General features: G+C 21.9%; 1 protein-coding gene across 4 annotated transcripts in view; it reads left to right on the plus strand.

The window, feature by feature from the left end:
• LOC129608769 (protein turtle) overlaps positions 1-19,375 on the plus strand; it is a 66,527-nt gene that overhangs the window by 42,166 nt on the left and 4,986 nt on the right. For all 4 annotated transcript variants that reach the window (XR_008696907.1, XR_008696906.1, XM_055520474.1 and 1 more), the window contains exons 4-9: positions 143-425; positions 9,947-10,188; positions 15,185-15,455; positions 15,535-16,389; positions 16,677-16,763; positions 18,781-19,194. Coding sequence is in view for 2 of the 4 variants with exons in the window: in XM_055520474.1 (XP_055376449.1) it covers positions 143-425; positions 9,947-10,188; positions 15,185-15,455; positions 15,535-16,389; positions 16,677-16,763; positions 18,781-19,194 (2,152 nt within the window). In the remaining 2 variants the exon portion in view is untranslated. The remainder of the gene's footprint in view (positions 1-142; positions 426-9,946; positions 10,189-15,184; positions 15,456-15,534; positions 16,390-16,676; positions 16,764-18,780; positions 19,195-19,375) is intronic.

A 19,375-nucleotide genomic window follows, 5' to 3' on the forward strand; every position in this document is an offset into this window, starting at 1 on the left:
ATATATATATATATTATACATACATATATCTACATATATAAAAAAATTTTCGACAACGTATGGAAATAATATTGGGATGATTAAATTTTGGAAATTGTTATCGAAATCGAAAAAAAAAAAAATAACAAATCAAAATATACAGGGATCAGATTTACCGATATATATTTGGTACGAAAATTATCCAACACATAGCGGAGAAGGTTACGAAGGTCGTGTATCACGTGTATCACCCGATTCACCATTCGGTGCTGCATCATTAAATTTAACAAATATACGTGAAAAAGATCAAGGCTGGTACGAATGTAAAGTAGTTTTCTTAAATCGTGATCCAAAAGCAAATAAGAACGGCACATGGTTCCATTTAGATGTACATGCACCACCACGTTTTAGTGTTACACCAGAAGATATTATATACGTTAATTTAGGTGAGTAATTTTTGTTATTTTTATATTTTTAACAAATAAATTAATTTTGTTTACGATAATTTTTTGGGAAACTATTTTAAGAATATTTCGTTTTACTCGTAACAATTTGAGTTTTGTTGATTTTAGTGTCAGTTCTTTATCAATATTAAGATGTTTTTAAAGAAGAGCTCTTAATATAGAAAACAATAATTATTATTAAAAAATAATTATTTCATATGATATTTCAGAGATTATTATAATATGACCAAGCTATATTATGGCGTTTTATATTTCTCCTGGTTATGCACTCCAACTTTTTAATTTTTATTTAAACAAAACTTGCTCTATAATAATGGATTTTTCGAAAAACAAAATTAAAAATTTTTTATTTTATTAAATTTTTATAAAATTATATTGAAAATAATGTAAAAAAATCAAGTGTTGTTGAAAAATTTCTTTAAAATTACTGTTATTTTTAAAACTTTAAGAAAAAGCAAATTCTTCTTTTATAGTTCAGCTTAACAATTTTCTTATAGTTAAACCTGTATAAGTAGAAGTTATTTTTAAAATTAATATTTTGAATAAAAAATGAAAAATTTTATTTATTGCAACTACATTGCTAAATTTTTTCTTCTTTTTACATTCCTTCATCAAGCAAATCAGTGGTTTTCAAACTAACATACCTCTGTGCTGAACTCTTTAATTATTTTAGAAGTCTTTGATCACGAAATATATAACATTATTATATAACAGTTTTCTCTAAATTATTGCATAAATTATAAAATACTATTTGACATTGATAGAATGAACTGAATCATAAAATATAAATAATAATCATGAAATCGAAAACTGTTATATTGCATAACTGTTATATTGGATATAACTGTTATATATACAAGTAAAATTTAATAATATATATACAAGTAAAATATAATAATATTTTTGAAAAATATTGCTTGCTTCATTCATTGGAGAGCACAATCTCAAAAATACTATACTCATTGTATAAAATTTATAATGTTATACAATGAGTATTTCAAATTAATGATTAATATAATCATTAAATAAATTATATGATTAGATATGATACATATCTACTACATTTATTGTATAACAACATCATTGTAATTAGTATTATTAAATTTTTATTTTTAATTCGAACGTTGTTATATTTTGTAAAAAATTGGAATAATTTGCAAATTATTCTTAAATTTCATATATATTATTTTGCTCTCATAATAATGTCCCTAATTTAATTCGATTTAATAATTAGATTATATTTTCTGAATTATTAAAATAATTTTTATTTTAAAAACATTGAAAATCACTGTACTACATACAAAAGAATTTTAAAAGTTTCTGAATTATCAGGCTATAAAGGTATATTTTTTAAGAAAATTAAAAATTACTTTTAAAGAGAGTAAATTTTCATGAGAAGTTTAACAACAGAAAAAAAAAATTTATTTTATATGTCGCGAACATGGAAGTGTACTATTCATGTACAAGTAGAGAGGCAAAAAAAAACGAGAGAGCAAAAAAAAAAAATAACATGAAACTTTTTCTTTTGACACTTGCTTAAGGGATTCTTTTGCGTTTTTCTTTTTTTTATATTTTTATATTTTCTTTTTCATGTAATAATATGTCCTTCCTCCATTTGTATGAATAAACTTTTATGAAAACGGTGCTACAGGTTATGAGTTTTTCTTTTAATTTTTATTTTGTTGTTTTATTTGTTTATCTGTTTTTTTTTTTTTAATATTATGTCATAAGTGAATTTTTAAACTTTTATATGAAGAAGAAGAAAATTCTTTAGCTTAATTTTTTAAGATTTATGTCTACGTATATAAGTATGTTTATTATATATTTATATTTATATATATATAAATATTTCACTGAATACCATTATTATTAAATTTTTTTTTAAATAACTTAAAAAAAATGTAATTTCTTTATGTCACTTTTACAATTTTTTTTTCTGATTTTTTATTTTTTTTATTTTTTGAAAACTGTTATAAATGTTTTGGATGCTTACTTTTATTATACAGTAGTGAAATATTAAATGAAAAGAAAAAATTGTATATTAAAAAAAAAAAATGATAATTGATATCGAAGTTGACAGTGAGAAATTTCATAGAAGAGCAGAAAAAATATAAAAAAATGAAAAATATAAAAAATAAAAGAGAGTATATATTTTAAACTAAATAACACTGTTATGATCAATTGTCACAATAATACTTCTTTCCGAACCGTTGTTTTCATAATATTATTTTGAGCATTATTGAGCATTATTATACGATGAAAACTATAAATAATAATAGTATTATAACACTAAGATAACATAAATGACGACTGCGACATTATTTAATTTATTAAAAAATTTTAATTTTTATATATCAGAAAGACAGAAAGAAAGTAAAAACAGAATTATATGTCAGTTCTGTTTTTTTATTTATAATGTATAAATAAGTTTTTTTTATATTTTATATTTTATAAATAAAATATTATACTGAAAAAATGACTTATCCAAGAAATTACGTTTGACCAACTTAAGTAATTAATTATAATCCATCTAAATTCGATATAATAAAAAACATTCAAGTCAAAATGGAAATGTGACAAGGCAACACATGTGCTGCCATGACGCATGAGAGAAAAATTTATACGCTTTCATTTCAGTCTCAATTTGCTCAATAATTATTTATGTTTTATGTAATTATGTAAGTAGAGGTAATTAGATCCTACCCTTAATATTATTCAAGAACAAATTCAAAAATATTGTTCTAATTGAATATTTTAAAATTTTCTATATAGTTATTTTATATTACGTAATCTCTTTTAATTTATAAATATTTATAAAATTTAATTGTGTAAGACATTTAAATTGAAAATTTTATTACAAATATATGAGTGAAAATTAAAAAAAACAGTAAATTCAATTATACACTATGTTACATTGTTACATTAAATGAAATTTACAGTGTAATTTTATTATATAATTTTACACTCTCTATTAAATTCATTTCAATATGTACTATCATAAAATATTTATATATGTATAGAAACTACGTATATGTAGATTTATATTATATTTCATATTATTAGTAATGAAACCATAAAAGAAATATATTATCTTTCCATATCTCTTTCTATTTACAAAAATATTAAATTTAATTTTACAATAGATTATTATTTATTACAAATGAATAAATTACGTATACATATTATATGTACCATCTACATGAATACTTACAAATATATCTACAAATATATGTATATTATATGTTTTACGAATTATTACATTTTTTTTATTAAATTCAATAAAAAAAAAACAAAAAACTGAAAAGAAAAAGTAAATATAAAGAATACAAGAAAAAATTCTATTAAAAATCATAAAATGTAATCACTCAGTTGTAAAAAAAGAGAACCAAAAAAACAAATAAAATAAAAACAAAAGAGAAAAAAGTCCCTACTACAGCAGAACGGCAACAGCAGAAATAGCAGTTTATATTATGTAAAAATAAAGGAAAAATATTTAAATCAGAAAATAGCAATCGACAAGATTATAAATAAATTTTCATCTTATACTTTTCTTTATATTGTATATATATATATATATATATATATACAGAACTTAGAAATTTAACGAATATTATGTAGTGAATCCCAGAACATGAACGACACAATAAGGACAAACAGGATGAAAAAAAGCGAATATTGAACATTGAAAATATAAAAAAAAAATAAGAGAGAAAGGAAACCTTATATACAAATTTATATACCTATGTATATAATTTTTATACCCTGCACTTCGTGAAGGGTATATTAACTTTGGTATGGAGTTTGTAACTACTTGAAGGAGTCATCTGCGGTATGGACATATATATATATTCTTGCTCAGCGTAAAATTCTGAGTCGATTTAGACATGTCCGTCCGTCCGTCCGTCCGTCCGTCCGTCCGTCCGTCCGTCCGTCCGTCCGTCCGATCGCACGATAACTCAAAAACGAATAATGCAATCGACACCAAACTTTCACAAGTTTTTTCTTTTGTGCCAAGGACGAACCCTATTGTTATTGGATTAAGTCGGACAACGGGTTCGGGTAGCTGCCATACAACTCCAAGAGTTTATTTTAAATATTTCAAAAACTAATAAAGCTATAAATATAAAATTTTGTATAAATGTGTCCAATTATATTCTACACATGCTCTAAAAATTATAATGGGATAGCTGCACCGGTTCGGGTGGCTGCCATACAACTCCAACAGCAAATTTTTTATATTCGCCAAAATAATAAAGTCAGATTCATGAAACTTGGCAGTCATGTGTCCAATTATAGGTCAAATATATTTCCGAAGTTTTGGAGGAATTGCTTGACAGGTTCGGGTACCTGCCATACAACTCCATAAGCTAATTTTAAATATTTGGAAAAGTAATAAAGTCAAATTCATGAGACTTGGCAGTCGTGTGTCCAATTATGGGTCAGACATATTTCTAAAGTTTTGGTGCGATTGCTTGACAGGTTCGAGTAGCTCCCATACAAGTCTAAAAGCTTATTCTTAATATTTGGAAAAATAATAAAGTCAGATTCATGAAACTTGGCAGTTGTTTGTCCGATTATAGATCAGATATATTTGTGAAGTTTTGATGGAATTGCTTGACAGGTTTAGGTACTTACCATACAACTCCAAAAGCTAATTTTAAATATTTTGAAAAATTATAAGGTCAGATTGATGAAACTTGGCAGTCGGATGTCCAATCATAGGTCAGACATGTCCGTGAAGCTTCTATAGAATGATCTCACAGGTTCGAGTAATTGCTACACAATAACGAAAGGTGCAGGGTATAATTCAATCGGTTTATACCGACTGAAACGTTTTTACTTGTTTTATACATATTTGAATACATATTTAATACATATATGTATGTATGTCTATTTATTATCCTTTAATATTTATTTTTTTTACCCTAATTTTATATTCTTTTATCTAATAATGGTATTTTAATCTTGTTATTGTTGCTTTTGTTGCCATTTTTTCTGTAATTTCTTTTTCATTGTTGTTTTTTATTTTGTAGTTTAATATTATGTGATTTTTATTTTTTTTTTTTCTGAAATTTTTATTTACTTAAAATTGCAAACATCCTGATTCTTTATAATTATTATTTAAAATGTAATATAATATGTATATATTATATATACATATTTATATATAATATATATTGTGATATTTTTGGAAGCAAGGCAAAATTGACTAAGTTAATGAAAGCACAAAATTGAGGTATTTTAATATTTAAATTTTACGTATTTAAATTTGTAATCCAGAAAATTTAGAAAAAATTCTGATAAAATTTAAAAGTATGAAAATATTTTAATAAAAACTGTTATATAGGACCCAGCCCTAGTTTTAAGTTTAGTCAAAGTTTACATTTCCTGTATTATTCTTTTTTATACAATATTATCAACTTTTCTCAAGTACTTATTACTTATTTTTTAATATCTTTTTACATTTGATTTACAAAATTTTCTTTTATTTATCATTTCTCTGCGTAATATTTATGTATGTGTGTATATGTATAATAAAGGGCATACTTCTACCAAAATTTATTTAATACAATTATAAATATTGCTATATATATAAAATTTTGTGACAAATATTATTTTATTGTGTAAAATGAATGTCCTTGAAAACCGTAAAATAAAAATTTTTTTTTTACTAAATTTATTTCTGCTACAAATAATTTGAATTAAATGAAGAAAAAATAAAAGCTGAAAATTTAAGATTATTGAGAATTTAAATTTTATTTGTCAATGATACGTTTTCATTTTTGTTTTAATTTATATACATATTATGAACACACCCACATATTATATTATACACATTCAAAAATTGAAGAAAAAATATCAATTCAACCTACAATATTATAATAAAACCTACAAATGAAAATATTATTTACCTATTCCTACCTATATAACTTGTTATTCACTTACTACCTACGCAACAGACATTTTCTTTACAAAATACGAAAAAAAAATAATTGTTATATTTTATTATTTAACTTTCATACACAATTTATTAAATCTGGTATTATATTATTTTTTATACAAATTAAATATGATGTTAAAAAAATATAAGTTTTCCTCCCGCCTTCGTTCATCATAAAATTTTTTATTTTATAATAGCATTAATTTGAATTTTTAGTTCTTTCAAACTAATAATAGCTATCTATTTTCCTTTTTATATAAATATGATGAATAACTAAATTAAATATTTAATACAAAATTAATATTATTGAAATTTTAATAAGAATTCTCAAAATTTAAATGAATTTTAACTCCATTATATAGTTCCATTCAAATATTTAAATCTTTTGTACTGGGAAAATAGTTTTCGCCTAAATATATGCAACATTTTTTTTCATTCCACAGATGTTGTAATAATTCTTTTATATTCATTTTAATTGTTCATCACAATATTATTGTACATTTATAATAAAATACATACATAATTATAATTACATAATTGTATACGAATATATATATATATTTATAAAATAGAATAAAAATTAAAATTTTTCCGTTATTCAAAGTGGAAAATAATATAACAAACAAAACAACAAAAAAGAGAGCAATAAAATAATAATTTAAAAACTGCGGTAACAAAATGGAAGGGTGTAAAAGAAGAATATAAAAAGCAATAAGGAAAAAAATATAAAAGAAATTAAAGAAAAAAATAATAACAACAATAATAAGCAAAAAAAGACCAAGAATTAAAGAACAAGAGAAAAAAAAATAGTATAATATTGTAGGTGTATTACATGATGAGTAGACAGGACACTGTCTTGTACTTAAACATTACAAAAAAAAAAAACAAAAACAGCAAAAATGAAAAATAAGAAAAAAATAAAAAAAAAACAGAAAATATGATGAGAAAAGGACAACAAAAGTGTATATATATTTTCACATAAAAACAACAAAAAATAAAATAAAATAAGAATAAGAACCAAAGTTAAGGAAGACGTATAAATTGATGTAAATGCCATAAAACTGTTCCATTTCTTTGGTGATTTCTTTTCATTTCTTTTTATATTTTTGATTTTATTTTAATTTTTCTTTTTCTTTTCTTTCTTTCTTTTGTTGATTTATATGTATACATTTTTTTTTTTATATAGAAATATTATTGTTATATATATATTATTTTGTATGATATATATATGCAGATATATAGAAATATATTTATTAATTTTACTTGTGTCTCTTCTGTGTTGTAACAATGAAGGAAATTACTTTGAAGGAGATAAACACCAGGATATCTTTCTTTATATTAGAAGGAAGTGTCATTCCTTTGGTTGTTGGTTTTGATCGTTCATAACAATTATAATAAAATTTTCTTTTTTTTTTTTTGAATTCTGTTGCTATTTTTTTTTTTTTTTTGTTATACGAGTATTATATATAATATTTTTGTTCATTTTTTTTGTATATTTTTTTTAATTCATTTTTAGCTTTTATATTATTCTTCAAAAATATATTCTTATACTATTATTAGAATATATTTTTGTGTGAATATAATAGTAGAATTTCATAAAATGTTATACATACATTTTACTCTTTCTTTCAGTCTTAAGCGATCCTATCGTGCGTCTTTTCATTTTGTTTCTTTATCATTTAGTGATTTAATTCATCATCTTTAGTAAATTTTAGGTATATACTATATATAGGTATATATGTTATGTATAATTATTATATGTTCATTATAAAATTTAATAAGTATATGAATATATTGTGTATTTAAAATAATAATAATAATAAAAATAAACAAAAAACAAAAAAAAAACAACGACGAATTTATTTTCAACTTTTCGTTGTTTTTCTATTTTTTGTTTCTTCTAGTACACTTTTATAACACTTTAATTTTTGTACTCATTATTTATTCTTTTTTGCTGTTTTCTCTCTTATATTATATTGTCGTGTTCTATGTCGTGTTATTTTTAGTGTTTCTTTTTCTTATATATTATTATTTATTATAATTATGATTGTTAAATATATACCAATAATTTCATATATATACATATATAAAAAATTCACAATTCCTTAAGTGTATATATACATATTTAAAAATAAAATTGTAGAAAAAAATATATAAAAATGTTAAAAGGAAATAATCATTTATTTCATCTTCTTATATATATTATACGTTATAATATGCTATACATTGATATATATATATTTCTATAATGATATATGAATTATTTTCATTTACTTAATATATTTGAATAATTGAATGTATATATAAGATATATGTATAAATGTAATCAAAAGGATAAAATATATACTTAAATACTATTAATGATGAGGAAAGGGAATCTTTTTACTGATGAAAAAATATATTTTATATAAATATATATATATATAATAGAGATATATGGGAGAAATTAACAAATAAAAATTTTACGGTTTTTAGGTAGAAGAGTTTTTCGTTTTTTTTTTTTTTGTTTTTATTATACAATTGAAATTAATCGTAAAATTATCTATCATTGAATTAATATTCGGAAATGTTTAATTTATTATTTATAATATTGTGTACATACATGTATACATACTTTTTAAATATTTATGTATATAAAATTAAAGATATTCCTCAATTAAAATAAAAATTATATTAAATATTATATTTGAATAATTTTACCAACTCTAACATTTTACAATTCTATTATATAGGTACATATATAATTACGAGTAATTTGAATAAATATTAATATAAAAGTAAACAAACAACTGACTTGTTAGAAACTGACTTGATATTATAGTTAGAAATGAAAAATATTCAAATATTGGAAATTTTAGTTCATAGTATAACAAAAACAAAAAGATGACTTAAAGCTTCTTACTAATTAGAATATATTAAATTCTGAAAATCTATAATTATAATTAATTGTTTATGTTATATGAATGGGACTTAATAATATTTTAATGAAAAATTTTCTCCATTTTAGTTTTGTTATACTTTTTAATTTCACTGTCAAAGGCGTTATTAGAAAAAAATATTTATAGAAATTCTAAACCTTTTAATATATTTTTTCTTACTATAATAATATTGACCTAAAATTGAAGGTTTCTTTAGACAAAATGCAATTACTTTAAAAAGGGAACTAAAAAAAATAAATCAAAGTTAAAATATACAAAAAATTGCTACTAGCAAAATAATGGGGAAATGCCAGCAAAGATTTTGCCAATATAGCTAAAAACTAGATAAATTGTTCTATCGTTCAAATGATTGTTTTGACAAAAGATTGTTGAAATCGTCATTTTAAGTGTATTCTGAATATTATCCTATTTAGTAATGATTACGTTTCCAAATTGGTTCTGTCCTTTTACAATTCAATTGTAAGCATCACAAAGTTTTTGTTTTAATTGTAACATCACTGCTACAAAAATATTTCAACTTGAAAAAAATTCTATTATAAATATTTTATTTGTTTTTTGTTTCATTTATAATACATAAATTTATATTAAATTTTCTTTCTGTTGTTTTTGTTCTTTCAATTTAGGCGATTCAATTATTCTAAATTGCCAAGCAGATGGCACACCAACACCAGAGATTTTATGGTACAAAGATGCTAATCCAGTCGATCCATCATCTACTGTTGGTATCTTTAATGATGGTACCGAGTTACGGATATCCACAATCAGGCACGAGGACATCGGAGAATACACGTGCATTGCTCGCAATGGTGAGGGACAAGTCTCCCATACGGCCCGTGTTATAATAGCGGGCGGCGCTGTAATCATGGTAAAAAAGCAAAATCAATTGAAAACCAAAAACAATCAAAAAAAAAAAAAGAAAAGATAGAAGCAAAAAGAAATTTTTTTACAAAATTGAAAAATTTTTTCTAAAAATTTTAAATTAGCAAAATTTTTTGGAATTTTTACAAAATTTTTAAACAAAATTTATTTTATTAAATTTGTTTTTTTTCTATTATGTTTTTTTTTTTCGTTTTTTCAATTTATTATTTCATTTTTTAATATAATTTATTTTAATTTTATTTATTTCAAATTAATTTTTATTGGGTTGGAATAAGAATAGTAAAATATGAATTTATTAGATCCTTTTTTTAAGTATAAGTTTAAACTTTTTTAACCCTATTGTATATACTAAAATTTCAAATAAATGAAAAAAATTCTAATAAAATAATTCCGAAATAAAAATGAGTAACTATAAAAACAATAATTTTTATGTACACACTGTACATTATTATGTACAATGATTCGCAACGTATGTCACCATAGGGTTAATTTAGTATAATTTCTATAATATAAAATTAAAATTTTAGATTATACCCCCCTATATTATGAATAACTATTAATAACAAATTTAAAAATATCATAAACTTATCATTTAATTGTTAAAAAAATCTTTCATGCTGTAAATAGAGAACTCCAATAAAAAAAAAAAGTTTGGTAAAAAAGAACAAAAGTATATACATTAAAACGGAATATCCTGCATGTTGCATGCTTTAAAATATAATTCTTAAGCAAAATATCAAAATTAAAATCATTTATATCATTTATTTTACATTTGTCCTGCAATAATGTGAATTCAATAAAATATCTATATGTTTATATGTCATAAAACAATTCAAAAAAAAAAAAAATCTATATATAAATGTATAAAATTATCATTATTTTAGTATTATATGTGATAAAATTTTAGGTGTTTCAACTTTAAATAACACTTGTATTTATTGTTGGTTTAAATCTTTTTTTAAAAATTTTTAATTTCCCTCAAAGAAGATTTCCAAATAAAACATTAATAATGACAAATTTAAGAAATTATTTTACTCAATTGGCAACAATCAACTCGCTATCCTATATATTTTTGAAATTCTATTGTGAATATTTATTGTGTCAAAAAATTTATTTTCTATTTTATATTGTAATTCAATTTTATTCTCAAAATTTTTAAAAAATTCCATTTTAATCAATTAAATTTCCCTTCTAGGTTGTTAAAAGAATAGAAATTCTTGTATAATAGCAAATTTGCTCTAATTCATGAAAAATTTTAAATATTTAAAATACTGAAATAAATAGTTGATTTTAGTTCTATTTGAAAAGTGGATAATTAATTCCCCTTTTATAAATTCAGAATTAATTGTTCTATTTTATTTAATTTTTTAATACTATATTATTCCAACAAATTATGTTTTGTTAATTTAATAATTTATTTTTTAAATTTACAACTTTTTTTTTCACTTTAGATTTATTTCTTCTTTCTTGTTTTTGTTGTTTGTGTAATTTTCTATAATTTTCATTTAATTATTTTTTAATATTTTGTCAGTATTTTTTATTGTAATGTGTTTTTTTTCTTTATGATTGTAAACAATTAAATTCCCTTTACTATATGGTAACAATTTTACTTTTAATTCTGTATACAGCAATTTTGACATAAAATAAAGTACTTGTCCAATTGTACTTGAGTTTTTTGCTGTCATTCAGTTGTTACCTAATAATGGGAATTCAAATTCACTTTGTTATAAAATATTGTTGTTCTTTTTAATTTATATGTTTTTATTTATTTATTTGAATCTATTGTAAAATAGAATATTTCTATATTTTCTTGTAAAAATTTTAATTATTTAGTTATGAAAATAATTTATTTACATATTTCGTTAGCTCAAACATCCACAATAAATGTATGATGTTTAGCAAAATTTTGTATATATATTTATTTTATATATTATGTAAATTATATTTTTTTTTTTTTATAATTTCAATTTTTGTTCATTTCTTTTTCAATAATTTGTTTATAGTTTGTTTAAATAAATTCAAAAAAACTAGTAAATTACAATAAATACAAAAATAAAAAATTTAATTGGCAAAAATTTGAAATTGTAAAGAAAAAAAAAACAAATTAAATCAAGTACAAATATGAAATAATTTATTTCGTAAAATCTTATGTTGTTGTCGCCCCCTATTGAATAATTCGTGTTCCCATTTAATATATATATATATTTTTAAACTTTTATTAAAAAAAAAATTATATAAAATAAAATTGAGAATAAGTTGAAAGAATATACTAAAATAATATTTTAATTAATTTAAATTTCCAAAAGAGAATAAAATTTTATGAAATATTTAAAAAAAAAATCAACTAATAATAATTAGGTAAACAGAAAATGTAACAGTAAATGTAAAATTTAATAATAACACGGTAATACTGTTCGATAGGAATTATAATAATATTCAGAGTGTGATTAATTTTACATGGGGGTTGTAAGATGTTCGATGAAAGAAGAAATGAGGAAACCCCTAAAATAAAAAAGCAAATAACAAAAATTTTGTGTATTTGCCAAACATATTTTATTTTATTTAAGTCAAAGTATTACAACTCCACTACATTCTAAACATGTTCCCTATGGAAAAGTAAAGTAATTGAGTTTACTCTAACATTCTTGAGTAAAATCAATTCTCATGTAATTGACTTTATTCTCAAAATTCTCAAACAGTAGCGATAATATTTTCATAATGTTGACGAACTAGCAATGTCTTATATTGACCATAATAATTGATGTTTTGTTGAAAATGAAACAAAATCAAAATTGTACAGAAAATTAAAGTGGAACATGTTCTCTTAAAAAATTTCTTGGCTGACAAAACTTATTTCATTTGAAATACTTAATTTTCTATAAAAAATTTTCTCATTTTCTAACTCGGTTGATTTTTAATGTCTCTATATATATATATTTTTTTAAATATTCATATATAATTTTATTCTAAATATAATTTTTTTTTTTTCTAATATTTATTAACTAAAATTTCAATAAATATTTTATTTTAATTATTTTATTATTTTAAGAAAAATAAAACAAAACTTTGATATGACAAGCATAATAAAAATTTTAAAATTTTATTTGCACAAACAAATTTTTTTTATTTAATTTAGAAAAAAATTCTTAGTTCTTATCATCACCGCAATATTAAAATATTAGAAAAAAAAATGTGTCTTTAAAAATATAAATTTTAAATTTTAAAAAAATTAATAATTTTTTTTAGTGTTTAGAATAAAATTCTTTCAACTTCTTCCGAATTTATATATAAAATAATTTATTATTAAATTCATTAAATCCATTTTCATTCCAAAAAAAAAAAAAAAATTATACAATAATTGAAATTATCATCCAATAAAATGTTTTTTATGTGTGTTCTTTTTTTTAAATTTTTTATTTTCAATTATTTGAGAATTTACACAATATCAAATTGCTTTTCAATTATTTTATTGTCTTATATGTAAGCTAAATATTTATTTTAATGTTGCGAATATTAAATTTTTTTTTTTTTGATTGAACTAAATGATATGCAAATTCTAATTATGAAAATATGTTCTTTAATATTTTAATGAATGGATTGGACAAGATCATAAAAATGCCTATTGTATACTCATTTTAAATATAGTAGAAATTCCTCTCTTGTAAGCCGATGCTCCTTAAAAATCCTTTCATGTAGTTTCTTTAACAAAAATAAACTTAAAAATAAAATTTCAAAAAATATTGAATTTCTTCAATGGATTCTATGTCCATAATATTTTCCTACTTACATAAAAATAAAAATTGAACAGACTTTTATTTCTCCAAAAAACTAGTTGATTTCATTCTTAATTTTAGCCAGAATATAAAATTTCCAGAAAATCGGTTGATTACTTTGTAAAAATGCAAATTCTAAGTTGTTGCTTTTCCGAAATAATTTTTGAGTATATTTTTGATCAAATACTCGGTTTCAATTTGCATTATTTAAAATTGTAGTGCAAAATCTTTCTTTGTACTTATAATTAAATCCTATATACTCAAAAATTACCTTTTTTCTTCAAATATTATTAGAAAAATTTGGAACGCAAAAGCTTTCAACAATTTTAATAGATAACAAGCGGGAATTTGCTGCATTTCAAGTATTTGTAATTTGCAACATTAAAATAAACACGTAGCTTTGATTTAATCTAATTTTTAATTGATTTCTCTTAAAATTTGAATCTTTTTTATAGACAAATTTTTTTTTTTTTTATTATCATAATAAATGTTATTACATCACTCTTATTTTTTTTTTTTTAGAAATTAAATTTAAAAAAAAAAACAAATTTGTATACAATTATAAATATTTTGGTTCTATTTAATTTTGCTAATCAAGAAAAAATTTTAAAAATATTTATTTTTAATTTTATTTATTTTATTTTCCTTTTTTTTTTCATATTAATTTCATCCACCTTATAAAATTGCTTTAACATATATATATGTATATATATATACATACATATTGCATCGCATCATAATATGGCGCATATGTTTGAATTAAAAAAAAAAAAAATGTTTATGCTGTGTGCGTTGTGCAACTTTACCACAATTTCGCCATTAATCAACAAAATATACAAATATATTTTTATAAAATAACATTTAATTTATACTATTATCAAATTCATCATTCAAATCATTTAAATTAAATTTTATTGCGCAAAACAAAACAAAAAAAACAAATATTAAATACCCATTTAATATGAACATTTGAAATTATTTTTGGTTTCATGCAACTTTTTAACTATTCTATTATTCAAAAACAAAATATTGCATACCCCATAAAATTTAATTCCGAATTGATCAACCGAAAAAAAATATAAACAAAAATATTTTATATGCAATAAATAATTTATCTTATATATAACAAAACAAATATATATAAAACAAAACCAAAAAAAAAAAAAACAAACAAAAAAAACAAAAACACACAAACGAAATAAAAATCAGGTGCCGCCCACCAATCAAACAAAACTAGAGGGGGAGAAGGCGACATTCCAATGTGAAGCAAAAGCGATGCCAGGGAATGTCACCGTCCGATGGTTTCGTGAAGGTTCACCCGTTCGTGAAGTAGCGTCATTAGAAACACGAGTCACTATACGTAAAGATGGCTCATTAATTATAAATCCAGTTAGTGCTGATGATTCCGGTCAATATTTGTGTGAAGTATCAAATGGTATTGGTGATCCTCAAAGTGCATCAGCTTATTTAAATGTTGAATGTAAGCCTTTCCAAAATATAACAAAAAAAAAAATTTTTTTTATTTTTAAAAATACTTTAAAATTTTTTTAATATTTTAGATCCCGCAAAAGTGACCTTCACACCAACCGTACAATATTTACCATTTCGTTTAGCCGGAATTGTACAATGTTATATTAAATCAAATCCACCATTACAATATGTTACATGGACCAAAGATAAACGTTTGCTAGAAGTATATCAAACTAAGGATATTGTTATTATGAATAACGGTTCATTATTATTTACACGTGTTAATGAAAATCATCAAGGCCGTTATACATGTACACCATATAATGCACAAGGTACACAAGGTTCATCGGGTCCAATGGAAGTTTTAGTACGTAAACCGCCAGTATTTACAATTGAACCGGAAACGCTGTATCAGCGAAAAGTTGGTGAAACAGTTGAAATGAATTGTGATGCACAAGAGGGTGAAGGTACACAACGACCAAATATACAATGGCAACGTCAAGAGGGTGTTCCATTACAAAAGAATCGTGTTAAAATAAATGGTGGTAATATTACAATTGAAAATTTAAGACGTGAAGATTTTGGTTATTATCAATGTGTTGTATCAAATGAAGTAGCAACAATTGTATCAGCAACACAATTAGTTATTGAAGGTACACAACCACATGCACCATATAATATATCTGGTAAAGCAACGGATACATCAATAACATTACAATGGATGCCAGGTTATAGTGGTGGACAAGATTATAAACAAGATTATACAATATGGTATCGTGAAGCTGGTATATCTGATTGGTTAACAATACCAGTAACACCATCAGGTAGTACACAAACAACAATACATAATTTAGCACCAGGTACAACATATGAATTTCAAGTTGTTGGTAGAAATGCTCTTGGTGATGGTATGATGAGTAAAATAGTTACAGTTAGAACTCTGGGTAAGTTACTTTACTAAGTTATCAAAAAAAAAAAAATTATTTTAAATCAAAATTATTCTAAACTGTTAAAACAAAAGGTATATATTATATTATATATTTCTTTATATATATATATGTGTATAAAAAATATATACATAAATTTAAAATGCACAAAATTTAAATTTCTAAAAAGTTACAAAAAAAAAAAAACAATTAATTATCGAATAATCAGGAATTAAATTAGTATTGATTGCTCTTTTTATTAATTTTTCTATAAATATATACGATTATTTTTCAATAACCTTCAGCAGCAATGGCTCCTAGTCAAGAAAAAACTACTTCCGCGCCTGCTACGAAAACAACTAAAGAATCTGACCTTGATCCAGGCCCAGATGGTAAGATAATTAAAGCAAATGACTAAAAAATATCATCTCATACAAAAATCATACCACATTTTTTATTCACTCACATTATGCATACATACCTACATATGTATATATACATATATATAGAAATATTATACATATATATAGAAAAATATCCAAGTATAAGAACATAATAACATTTTTTCACTCATATCAAATTTCATTTTTAATTTTTTTTTTTTACATTCACAAATGGTTATTATCTAATTCCCTAATACTCACAATTTATAATAAATTTATAATAATGTTATATAATGCTATAAAAATAGTAATGAATGCTATAATATAATGAATGTTTAGAAAATTATCCAAAAATTTTCAACAAAAAATATTGTTTATTTTTAAGTTTTTTCTTTTATTTAAAGTATTATTTCACTTTAAGGAATTTTAATTTAAAATTTTTAGGTTATATTATGTCATTGCATACGCATAGGTCATCAAGATGTGAACAACGATATTGATGAACTGTAAATTATTTGTTAATTATTCTTAATTATTTTTAATTATTGTTTATTTTTAAATATTAAATTAGTTATCATTTCAATTAAATTTAATCGAAAATGTGTTTAAAATTAATATATTATGTATGTTAAATATATTTGGGCAGTTGTAACTTAATACTGATTTCAAAATAAGTCAATTAACTTGACACTTGTCACAATTTGATGACGTAATTAATATAAGTGCAAAATTTTGTAATATATAAAAAGAGCTTATATTCAAATTCTCATAACTTAAATTGAATTCCGAGAAATGTCAAATTTAAATATACTTAGAATCAGTACACCCCTCTATTCCGAATTTTAATGAAAAAAAAAATATCTGCATATATTAAAAGATTCCCTGAAATTGTAAATACCGTAAATTCTTTACTTGAAGAGCAATAAATATCTTGTTTATGGTAAGTAAGAGACAAGAGCAAAGATTTACGCGTTCAAAAAAAGAGAAATTCCAATTAATTCATTTTTACTATTTTGTGCATTGAATTTTCATGTTCTAAACGAATTTTAATATTCTAACTTTAAAGTCAGAATGATTAACTAAATGAAAATCAAAAATTTAAAAAGTTTTTGCGAAACTATTTAAAATATAATTGTATATGTAATCATTTACAGAAGAAAGGGTAAAATATATTCAAATTTCAACAACAACTGATCCTAGTATTCCAGCATTTTTTGTTCCAATGCTTAAAATGAAAGGTACAAAATTTTAATGACAGACAGTAATAATTAGTGTTTTTTTTCAATGGTTTCGTTTGTTTTTATTCATAAAATAATGTGTTTAAAATTTGTCTATAATACTCGTAATCTAACTTTTGACCATTTTTCATACTATTGTTAAATTTACAAATTACATAATTTTATATAATTAAAATTTTTTTCTTATTATTTAATTTTTTATTTGTAAAATTTTACAAATCGTGTGCATAATATTTAATTTACTATTATTAAACATAATCACAAATTTTATTTTATTTAATACTATAATTATACATAATATAATTAATTTATCAATTAAATAGATGCTTGAATTAAATTAGAACCTCATCCACATATTTGAAACTAAAATATAAACAGAATAAAAGTCATTTTGACACAAAGATTATGAAAATTTTTTATTTTATTGACAATTCTCATAATTTTTAAAGTATTAAATTTTATTTAACAAATATAACTTGCTATTTCCACCTATAATTTTGATCGGCTGTGGCTTTATTAAATTGGCAAATCAAATCAAATTTAAAGAATCCCTAAATTTGTACATGTGTTCGCATGTTTTTTAATTTGCTTTTAAATGTTTCCCTTTTTTAATTTTAAATATTTCAAATAAAATTTAATTACACTAAATATACAAAAATTTTCTAATACTCAGAAAACATATTATAACATTAAACTAATTTTTCATAATTTCATGTGTTCATTTAATTTGAAAGAATTTTAATAAAAAAAATTTATATACTCTATTAATTTTTTTAACATTTTTTTAGGACCAAAACCTGGCCCACCAAGAAATCTAACTGTTACAGAAATATCAAATGGATTTTTAATAACATGGCAATCACCATTAGAACGTGCACATATGGTTAAACATTATACAATTAAATATCGTACAGATGCTGCATGGAAAACATTAAATCGTGGATATATACGTCCAGAAGAGACACAATATTTAGTTAAAAATTTAGTTGGTGGTCGGACATACTATTTTCGTGTATTAGCTAATACGGATAAAACATATGCTATAAGCGATGAAGTTAAATTTCCAGTTCCGGCACGTGTTAAACATAAAGCAATAACAGCCGGTGTTGTTGGGGGATTTTTATTTTTTATAGTTGCAATTATATTATCTGTTTGTGCTGTAAAAATATGCAATAAAAGAAAAAGACGAAAACAGGAAAAAGGTAAAAAACTGATTTTATGATATTTAGAAGGATTTTAATATGGTGATGGTTTTAACTAGGATGCTAATATCACTTTTCTTTTCTTTTTTTTTATAGTATATTTTTTCTTTTTTAATTTATTTTCAATAATTAACAAAGCCATAGTTATATATCTTACTTGTGTACTAATTTTTAATTTAAA

Source organism: Condylostylus longicornis, unplaced genomic scaffold, assembly GCF_029603195.1.
Source record: "Condylostylus longicornis isolate FDR11 unplaced genomic scaffold, ASM2960319v2 ptg000034l, whole genome shotgun sequence".
In the NCBI taxonomy this organism is placed as follows: domain Eukaryota; kingdom Metazoa; phylum Arthropoda; class Insecta; order Diptera; family Dolichopodidae; genus Condylostylus; species Condylostylus longicornis.